The 11422-nt window shown below is 39.5% G+C and overlaps 1 protein-coding gene across 1 annotated transcript; it reads left to right on the forward strand.

Annotated features, from left to right (window-relative positions):
• The first annotated feature begins 8992 nt into the window (after positions 1 to 8992).
• Positions 8993 to 9940, forward strand: LOC140507369 (olfactory receptor 2L13-like). The gene has a single exon (XM_072615474.1). It carries the CDS (start codon positions 8993 to 8995, stop codon positions 9938 to 9940), a length of 948 nt encoding a protein of 315 aa, XP_072471575.1.
• The last annotated feature ends 1482 nt before the right edge of the window (positions 9941 to 11422 follow it).

An 11422-nucleotide genomic window follows, 5' to 3' on the forward strand; every position in this document is an offset into this window, starting at 1 on the left:
GCGCCGCCTCACGGGCTCAGTTTCCTCAGGGGGTTTATGCAGAGATCTTCAACAATGGATCCAGGCTCCTGCCCGCTTGGGGAGCCCTGCTCTGCTCCCACCTCCGCTGCTGCCTGAGTTATGGGGGCACCCCACTCCCCTCTCAGCAAGCCTAGAAGACCCTCTCACCAACCTTTGGGGCCCATGGGTGGAGGGACCCGCATGGCTGCTGGAAATTCTGTCCCTGAAGCCCACTCAGATCTGCTCCTCTCGGTGCCTCGCGGCAAAGGCAGGGCTGGGCTCTGCTCCGGGTCTGGGGCGCAATGGACTTTTTGCGTCAGGTTTTCAGGTCCCTCTGGAACAGCAATCTCCTCTGCTCCATTGTTCTGTGGCTTCTGCTGCTCCAGAATTTGTTGGGAGTTCTTTTTTACAGATATTTTATGGGCTGTGGGTTTGGAGCTAGCGTATGTGTGTCTTTCTACTCCGCCATCTTGGCTCCACCCCCAAAAATGGTCTTTCAATGAAATAGAGGACTTTCAAGCATTCTTGATGGAAAGACCAGAGCTGAAAAGAAAATTTGACTTTCAAACACAAGAATGAAGAGAAGCATGAAAAGGTAAACAGCAAAGAGAAGTCATAAGGGACTTACTAAAGTTAAACTGTTTACATTCCTACATGGAAAGACAATATTTGTAACTCTTGAAACTTTTCAGTATCTGGGAAGTGGGTGGAATTACACACACACACATGCACACACACACACACACACACATAAAGACAGAGTGCACAGAGTGAATTGAAGAGGATGGGATCATATCTTAAAAAATGAAATTAAGCAGTGAGAGAGAAATATATTGGGAGGAGAAAGGGAGAAATGGAATGAGGCAAATTATCTCTCATAAAAGAGGCAGGTAAAACATTTTTTTAGTGGAGGGAAAAAGAGGGGAGGGGAGAGAAAAACATGAAGTTTACTCTCATCACATTCCACTAAAGAAAGGAATAAAATGCACACTCATTTTTGTATGAAAACCTATCTTACAGTACAGGAAAGTGGGGGATAAGGGGATAAGCAGGGTGGGGAGGATGATGGAAGGGAGGGCATTGGGAGGAGGGACCAATTTGAGGTCGACACTCATGGGGAGGGACAGGATCAAAAAAGAGAATAGAAGCAATGGGGGGCAGGATAGGATGGAGGGAAATACAGTTAGTCTTACACAACACAACTATTATGGAAGTCATTTGCAAAACTACACAGATATGGCCTATATTGAATTGCTTGCCTTCCAAAGGGAAGAGGTGGGGAGGGAGGGATGAAGAGAAGCTGGAACTCAAAGTTTTAGGAACAATTTTCGAGTACTGTTCTTGCTACTAGGAAATAAGTAATACAGGTAAAGGGGTATAGAAAGTTATTTGGCCCTACAGGACAAAAGAGAAGATGGGGACGAGGGAAGGGAGGGATGATAGAAGAGAGAGCAGATTGGTGATGGGGACAATTGGAATGCTCAGTGTTTTGGGGTGGGGGAGGGGGCAAATGGGGAGAAAATTTGGAACCCAAAATTTTGTGAAAATGAGTGTTAATAGTTAAATAAATAAAGTAAAATTAAAAAAAATAGTAAAAAAAAAAAAGAAATATCAGTCAACTGCTTGCTAAAAAAATGCTCAAGAAAAAAACACTTTGAAAAGAAGACTAATACAAATGGGAAAAGAGACCCAAAAAGGCAACGAGGAGAAGAATGGCCTAAAAAACAAAATTGGCCAGATGGTAAAGGAGATCCAAAAGCTCACTGAAGAAAATAACTGCCTAAAACTTAGATTGGAGCACATGGAAGCTAATGGCTTTATGAAAAATCATGAAATTATAAAACAAAACCAAGGAAATGAAAAAATAGCAGAGAATGTGAAATATCTTATTGGAAAAACAACTGAACTGGAAAATAGACCCAGCAGAGACAATTTAAAAAGTATGAGACTACCTGAAACCCACAATCACAAAGGAGCCTAAAGATAATCTTTCATGAAATTGTCAAAGAAAACTGCCCTGATATTCTGGAACCAGAGGGAAAAATAAATGTTGAAAGAATCCGCCAATCATTTCCTGAAAGAGATCAAAAAGGAAAAATTAAAACTGCTAGGAATATTGTAGCCAAATTCCAGAGTTACCAGGTCAGGGAGAAAATATTGCAAACCATCAGAAAGAAACAATTTGAGTATCGTGGAAATACAATCAGGATAACACAAGATCTAGCAGTGGGAATGTGAGAGGAAAAAGGTGAAGCTTACTCTTTTCACATCTGGCTTAAGGAGGAAATTGCATGCACACTTAATTTGGAATTAAAATCTACCTTACAGTACTGCAAAGTAGGGGAGAAGGGGACAAGTAGGGTATGTAGGGGAGATGAAAGAAGGGAGGGCAAATGGGAGTAGTGAGTAATTACAAGTAAACACTTTTGAGAAGGGACAGGGTCAAAAGTCAGAATACAATAAATGGAGGGCAGGATAGGAAGGAATGAAATATAGTTAGTCTATCACAACATGACTTTTATGGAAGTCCTTTGCATAACTACACATGTATAACCTGTATTGAGTTGCTTGCCTTTTCAGTGAACATAGGTGGGGAGGGAGGAAGAGAGAGAAGTTGGAACTCAAAGTTTTAAAAATGAATGTTAAAAATTGTTTTTGCATGCGACTGGGAAATAAGAAATACAGGTAAGGGGGTATAGAAATTTATCTTGCCCTACAAGAAAATAGAAGAGTTGGGGATAATGGAAAGGAGGAGTGTGGTAGAAGGGAGGGCAGATTGGGGGAAGGGGTAATTAGAATGCAGGGTATCTTGGGGTGGAGAAAGGGGAGAGTTGGGAGAAAAGTTGGAACTCAAAATCTTTTGAAAAGGAAAGTTGAAAACTAAACATAAGTAAATAAATCTTTTTATAAAAAATGTGGAAAGGCTTCTATGAACTGATGCACAGTGAAGTGAGAAGAACTAGCAGAACATTATACACAGTAAAAGCTAGTTTGTAAGGACTGATTTTGAAGGACATAGCCTTCATCAGCCATGCAAGGATCTAAAACATTTCCAAAGGACTCATGATGCAAAATACCATCCCCATCCAGAGAAGAAACTAGGGAGTTTGAATGCAGAATGAAACAAACTATCTTCTATTTCTCTTATGTTTTATTTTTCTCAGTGTTTCTCCCCTTCACTATATTTCTTCTATGAAACATGACTAATGTGGAAATGTGTTTAATGGGAGTATATGTGGAAAGACCTCATAAAATTTCATGCCGTCTTGGAGGGGGAGGTGGGAGTGACGGGAGAAAGTTAAAAATTTATGGAAGTGATTGTTGAAAACTGAAGAAAAATAAATTAATAAATTTTGGGGGAAAAAATAGAATGAGGAAACTGCAGCTGAGAGGGTTAAGTCACTTGCCCATGGTCACATAGCTAGGAAGTGTCAAAGCAAAATTACAATTTCAATTCTTCTGATTTCATGTCTAACACAGTAACCATTGCCCTACCAAGTACTTTTCAATATGCAGAGCATTTTTTCTCTCAACTGCGACTGAGGCAGACCAAGTATTGGTACTCACATTACTTTTGATTCAAAGGAAGAATGATACAAGTATCCAGCAAGCCCTGTTTTTGTGTTCCTCCTTCATGGCTGAAGAAGATCATGCCATCAAAGAAATGATAACTGGACTTGCACTTGACTTTGTTTTGAGTGAGAGAGGGCTCTGCAAGGTCACCAGCCTCATTTTCTCCTCTGGGTCCATATGGATCTAATGACAATATATTCATCAGGATGCCTGGAGATGACCCAGGGTGCAATGGAAGACCTTGGCCCCTTTAAGTCAAAGCCTATTCAGGTATTAATTTAGGGTGAGGTAATGCCCACTCAGTGAATAAGCCTTTTTAGAAGTAGTCGAGGGACCGTCACTTTAACGAGGCAAAGAAAAATAACTAAATCAAGTTGAGAGGGAAACAGCAACAGTTAACATTGATAATGTCTCTTAAACCAGGAGGGTCCAGAAAACAGTCCTTAAGTGGAGCTTGGGCAGGGGCCTAGCATTAAAGTTTTGGGAAAAGAAAGGAAAGGAAGGGAACATAAGTACTAGAGATGGAACCAAAGGCAAACAAAAAGGTACAAGTGTCATTGTCTGAGTGAAGTATCCTCAAGAATTCTCGGAGTGCAGGCCAGGGCAGTGTTTGCTGTCTTGTAAGCTGTTCTGGTTCTGGCACTGATTGTGTTACTTCCTTGACGTCACTGGACCTTCAAGTGGTAATATAAGGAAATTTTAGTGTGTTGACTGGAAGATCCAAGGAGTGTTTGTACCCTAATATATTTCAGTGAACACTAAACCCAATGGCTGCTGAAAGTGAGGGAATCCTCATTTCTTCCCTGAATAACTCAGTAAGAAGCAATACCAATGCAATATCAATATGCCCACTGGACTGCTGAGTACCCTGGGAAATAGAGGGAATTTCAGCTGGTTGGTCAACTCCTGGAAGAACCAGGATGCAAGTCTCCTGTATCTAGTTCTGGGGTTCAGTTCTTTGGGTCAAACTGTCTATCCTGAAGTGAAATAAAAAGAGCCTTCCAATTAGGACTGTGGTAAAAAATAACTGTCCAAAACTGATAAGTGACTCTCCAAAAAACAAAAAAAGTATGCTTGCCACAATGTTCATTTTAATCTGAATTGTTTACATTTGATTACTTTAAATCTAGAAAATCAAGAAGACAACAAATTCTACCAATTTGTAGCAATTTGTGGATTCCCAAGGTGTAAATGTTGACATTGAAAAATTAACAGTCATTTCTTGTTATCCAGTTTAAGCTGACCCCAGCACATCTCACCTTCCAATTCTGCAATTCTAAACCAGTGCTCATTGCAGAGATGTAAGCTGTCCTCCTCATTTTACCAAGGACTTTCAATGTCAAGTGGAGCATGTCCCTTCTCCTACCTGGAAAATTGTCTTATCACTTTAAAATTGAGGTATTGAACTACATAACTTCTAAAAGCCATAGACAGCTCAGAAATTGTGTTCTCAATGTATTTTTCAGTGATTGAGCACCAGCGTATTCCCTTTTGGGGTGCTCTTGGTAAATATACAAGCCAAAACAATCTCCAGAGAGATGATGTCTGAATTGTGGTATGTTTGTATATCAAGAGGCAGGGATGTACAAATAAATGAACTCAGGGGAAGCGATTGGGGCAGAGATGGGATGTGTGGTGTTAGAGGCTGTCCCTAAGGACTTGGGCAGCACAATTCCTAGAGAAATAGATATCAGCACATCTGACTACCATAATACATATATAGGATTACTGAGCTGCCTTTCCCTGCAGCAGCTGCCTTCAGGAATTGAATCAGGACTAGGTGAGCAAGAGCAGCCTATTAGTCTGTTGGTCATCATCACTTGTCAAGGTGAGAGGGGCATCAAAGGTGGGATCACAAGGATCACATATTTAGAGTTGGAAGGACTCTTTGAGATCATCAAGTCACCCTTCCTCATTTGACAGATGAGGAGAGTAAGACCAAGTGAGATGAAGGTGCTTTCCAGGTTCTCATGACCAGTAATTGTCTGAGATAGAATTAAAACTTTGACCATTCCAACTCAAAGTCCATTGCTCCATGTTCCATGGCAAGCAAACGTGGGGAGGATTTGTAAAAAGTCATTGCCAATTTCTACTGATGATTTGATGGGAACATATGCTTCAACATCTAAATACTAATAGCAGCTCACATTTATATAATGTTTCTCCTTATGCAGAAACTTTTTTTCTCAAAAGCTCTTTGATACAGAATGTCTTGCATGTAAAGAGGATTTTATTATTATTTTTTAGAGTTTAGTTCCCCAAGCTCCATGGCCAGGACAATCTCTAGTTTCCTAGTATTAGATAATATTTCCTATGCCTGTGATCCTTTGGGGAATATGAGAATTGAATGCTGTGTATGCCTTGATGGGGCTCCATGAATGCCTGAGGGGATCTGCAGAATTCAATTAATTGTTTCCTTTTCAAAAAAGCAAATCGCAGTGCTGATGAAAAGCAAGGTAATGTCAGGAAAAATTTATTTCATAAAACGTTCCTGAGTTGGAGAAGATGTTGGGGTCTGTGTAGGCCTTCTTTGTGTGTGTGTGTGCAAGTATGTTTGTGACCACCTGTGTGTAGGGGGTGGGAAAGGTGTGACATATAGTTTCCTGACTCACTTTATTCAGTGAATTTATTCTCTTTCTATTTCCCAACATTCCCAACATTCTTTTCAGCAAATAGATGTTTGCCTGTGCTAGAGATATCACTTCCTCTTGATTAGTTCTCTTCTAGTTCCTCAATCTGAGCTTTCATGGTCAAAATTGGATAACATAGAAATACATGTATGTATGCCTGTGCATCTGTATCTATAACAAATATGAAGCAGATACTCAGGTACTTTCGAGATCATTGACCTTGGGCAGGTCACTAAACTGTTCTGTACCTCAGTTCCCGCATTTATGAAAAAGGAATAATAATAGTACCTACCTCCCAGGGTTATCGTGAGGATAAAAATGAGATAATATCTACACAGCACTTTTCAAGCCTAATAGCACTAGACAAAATGCTTTATATAAATATTATGAACTCGTTATATAAATTAGTGTAACATACAAATAAGTCATATAAATATATAAATGCTATAAATGAATATGCACGTGTGTGTATAAATGCAATGCTCATCTATACTTTATGAAATTGTATTATTGGGGAAGGTATGGGTAGTGTTGTTGGATAAGTGAAAGGATGGTTTTGTGCCCTCAAGGAAAATACTATTACTTTAAAGAGGAAAACTACAGTTTTTAGAGACATTAGTATTGACTCTGGGTAGAGTGTGACCTCAGAACCACAGAAATCTAGGGGAAACAGGGTAGTCAGCAAAACCACTTGCAGGGACTAGATCATTACCCCACCTCTGAAGGATGAGAAGATTAAAAAGCCATGTTTCTCAGGAAACATGGCTCAGGCTGTGCTGGAGGTGGATCCCATTGTTAACTATTCAGTGTGAACATTCACATGTCAGAAATTGACAGAAGCTACACATCAAAGCTCAGGGGATTGGTTTGTTTCATTATATGTTTAGACTTAAGAAAGTGACTGAAAATATGTCACTGGTGCAAATCGAATTTAAACCAATACCCTAGTTTTCAGAGACCTGGTTTTTAAACATTTACAAATGTGTGGTTGTTTGGTTAGTTACTGTCTTTCATTCTCTAAGAAGAACAAAATGTCATCACTATGCTGGTATCAAGTTTCAATATATCTGACTGTGACTGATCAGACCAATATGAGCTTCAAATGCTCTACCACAGGTCAGGCCCAAATACTCCATGTGAATATTTGGATGGATACTCTAAATTTGCACATCCTATATTTCCTTTGGGCTGTTTCACTTCTGCTTTGCTAGCAAAGTAGAGGACCTTCTCGGAGGTGGGCATGATATGCTGAGGCATCCTATGCCAGTGTTTCCTATGTCTTATTATTAATTCCAAATTTCTTGAGACAGACCTTGAGGGTGCCCTTGTATTGCTTTTTCTGACTACCATGTGAACCCTTGCCCTGTTTGAGTTCTCCATAAAGCAGTCTTTTTGGCAATCTACACTTTGCAACTATTATTCACCTTTTACAAATACATGTAAGAGAAGATTCAAAGCATGACATGAAGATAAGGCACTAAGCAAATGCTCATTGTGTAGGTGCAATAGAATCCAATTCCATACTTACAGATGTACAAGATGGCTCCTGGAGGGATAGAGGGATCTGCTTCATCAAAGTTACAAAGCAGTAACCAGATTCCCAGTCCCCTTGATGCTGACCTGGTGATAACTAGTGTGATCACACTACATTATGGGGCCTCCTGATGTTCTAGAAGTCAATCAAGATAGATTCTTTCTTGCTTGCTGATTTTGGGGCTGCAAAAATCCAAATCTCTCAGGACAGTATCCTCTTCATCCATTCATGTATCTTGACATCTCAAAGCTCAGTGAGGCCCAACATTGGAGAGATCAGATAAAGCCAGACGAGCAGGGCCTCACCAACTCAGAGTCCTGTGATTAACAAGGGTTTTTTCACAGCACTGTTTTAACTAGAGAAGCATCATTGCTATTCAAAGGGTACCTCACAGCCCAGACACTATGGTTTCCTATTAAGATGGTCTTAACCTCTGGGAATGAAAGTCTACAAATAGGAAGCTTATGCTGCAGCTGTAATCCAAGTGGAACTCTTTAATCTCCATAAAAATTGTCTCTTGACCTCAAAATCAGACACAGATAATGGCCATGTCAGATCCCATCTCTATTCTTTTATTGACACTAATGACAAATATATAGAATGGGAATGGACTGAGATTAATAATACTTCCTGTTTAACTGTTTTCACTCATGTCCAACTCTTTGTGACACATTTTGGGGTTTCTTTGTTGAAGATACTACAGAGGTTTGCTATTTCCTTCTCCACCTCAGTTTACAAATGCAGAAGCTGAAGCCACCAAAGCTAAATGACTTTCCCAAGTTCACAGACGCAAGGTTTAAACATAGATCTTACAAACCACAGACCCAGCATTTATTCAGTTTACCAGATAGTCACTATGGTAACAACAACAATAACACATATTTACACAATGTTTAAAGGTTTTCAAAGCACTGCAACTAAGTTATGTCAGAAATAATCTTAAAGAATATACTCAATTGTTCTTTCCATTTCACAGGTGGGGAAAATTAGGCACAAAGAGGCTAATGACATACCCAGAGCCACACAAGAAGCAAATGTCTGAGGGCAGAGCTGAAGTGGGGTCTTAATGGCTCCAAGTCCCATGTTCTTAATCCAATAAACCACCAAGATGATGAAAAATCATGGCAGCACAATATGGAATCATTGTTGACACAGGGACGTTCTAAGAGAAACCAAATGGAGTTGGGCTTTATAGGAGATTCTTCCCATTCCTTTGTTTTATCCTACATTGAAACAGTTCCAGAAAAACCCTGATATGGAGCAATTGGAAGAATGGAATCAAACCACCACTGGTTTCTTCTTGTTGGGGCTTTTTCCCCCAACAAAAACTGGCCTGCTCCTCTTCCTCCTTGTTGTCCTCATCTTCATAATCGCCTCCTTGGGTAACTCAACCATGATCCTTCTCATCTGGATGGATGTCCACCTCCACACCCCCATGTACATCCTGCTCAGTCAGCTGTCTCTCATGGACCTAATTTACATTTGCAGTACAGTGCCCAAGATGGCTGTTAACTTCCTGTCTAGGGACAATTCCATTTCTTTGGTAGGTTGTGGATTCCAAAGTTTCTGTTTTTTACTCATAGCTGCTGCTGAAGGGTTACTCCTGGCATCTATGTCCTATGACTGCTACGTAGCCATTTGCCACCCCCTCCATTATCCTATTCTCATGAACAAGAGAATGTGTTTGCTAATGATAGCTGGATCCTGGGTCTCTTCATCCATTAATTCCATTTTCCATACTGTGTATGCACTCTATTTGCCCTATTGCAAGTCCAGAATCATTAATCATTTCTTTTGTGGTATCTCAGCCATGTTACCTCTGGCCTGCATGGACACCTGGGTCTATGAGTACGCAGTGCTTTTCAGCACCAACCTGTTTCTTTTGGTCCCTTTCCTTGGCATCATGGCTTCCTATGGTCGGGTACTCTATGCTGTCCATCATATGCACTCATCACAGGGTAGGAAGAAAGCTTTCACTACCTGTTCTACACACCTGACTGTGGTCTCCTTCTACTATGCCCCATTTGTGTATACATACCTGAGGCCCCCATCACTGCATTCCCCACAAGAGGACAAGAACTTAGCTGTCTTCTACACCATTCTAACTCCTATGCTCAACCCCATCATCTATAGCCTGAGGAACAAGGAGGTGTTGGGGGCCCTCCATAGAGTCTTTGGGAGATCTTTACTACAAAAAGAGTAGCTGGCAACATAAAGTCACAGAAACAGAACCTGAAACGTTCTTACTAATCATATAGCTGAACTTTATTTGACAGATTAACACACTGACTGTATTAATCCATTGGCACTGATTAACCATTATTTGCAATTAAATTTTATTTTTCTCAATTAATATATATATATGTACTTGCCCTTTCTCTGCCATGATCCCCCTGGAAAACCATGTAGCAACTTGGAAAAGTCAATCATTGGTCATCTCTAATAATTTGTGTCACATTATGTATAGCTGGTTCATCACTACTCTCTTAGAAGATGGATATAATTCTTCATCATCCATACTGTCAAAACGTGGTTGGCCTTTTGGATGATCAGAGTTCTTAACGGTTTCAAAATTGCTTGTAGTAGCAATGTTATTGCTATTTTAGAAATTGCTCTGCTAGCTATGTTTACCTTCTTTATCAGTTTGCACATATCATCTGGGAATTGAATCCAAGGTAATTTTGAACAAAGAGTACTAATTATTGGGCAGAAGGGAAAAGATGAGAAAAAGAATCATGAAGAAAATGGTTCCTGTGGTGCTTTATGCAAGGAAAAAGAGGACTCCCTAAGACAGATGTAAAGAGTGAGCAAGTTTGGGACATGAAGGATTTTCAGTGTAAAGACATAGTGAAAGAAAATGGAATTCTGTTTAATGAAAAGAGAGAAGACAAATTTGGCTGAATTATATAATATAAGAGATATTAATTTTCCCCTGAGGATTGCTTTGGCTTTATTCCCCCAAAATGTTGGTATTTGATGTCATCAGGGTCATTGTATTTAATAGGATTATCCATTATTTCTGTGATTTGTTTTTTGGGCCAGGTATTCCTTAGGATTTAATCATTTAGACTGCAATTAGTTTTCAATACCTCTGTGTCCACCTTTCTTGAATATTTTATTTCACTGTGGTCTATAAATGATATGTTTAATATTCTGCTTTTCTGCATTTTTGTAACATTTTTATGCCCTAATATACGGCCAATTATTGTAAATGTGACATATATAGCTGAGAAATATGAATATTCTTTTCTATTCTCATTCAATTATCTTCAAAGTTTTATCATTTCTCATTTTGTGAAATTTTGTTTAGTTCCTTAAGGGTTTTCTTAGTTCAGTTAGTATCGTTGTATGAAATCTTTTGTAGATGGCAAAGGAATCTCCTAGGTGTCTCAGAACCTCTAGGGATACAGGTAAGAAGGAGAGCATCCCAGCAGTTTGGAGACTGGTTCAGCAGATTTCTGAGTTCTGTTACTGCATTTTCACAAAAATCAGATCACAGGTTAAGAATAACCACATAGATATTTCAGTGGATCTTTGCAGTTTTTAACACTTGGAGTAACAGGTACATTGTAGTGACTTAAAAAAGAATGTTTGTTCACAGATTGCCTCCTTAAATCTTTATCTCATTTGATCTTCACAGCAAATGTTGGGTAGTTGTTATCATTATCCCCATTTTATAGATGAA

Source organism: Notamacropus eugenii, chromosome 5 (genome assembly GCF_028372415.1).
Source record: "Notamacropus eugenii isolate mMacEug1 chromosome 5, mMacEug1.pri_v2, whole genome shotgun sequence".
In the NCBI taxonomy this organism is placed as follows: domain Eukaryota; kingdom Metazoa; phylum Chordata; class Mammalia; order Diprotodontia; family Macropodidae; genus Notamacropus; species Notamacropus eugenii.

Bases quoted from the DNA above. Each gene is read 5' to 3' on its own strand.
- LOC140507369 (XM_072615474.1), top strand. From the start codon at position 8,993: ATGGAGCAATTGGAAGAATGGAATCAAACCACCACTGGTTTCTTCTTG.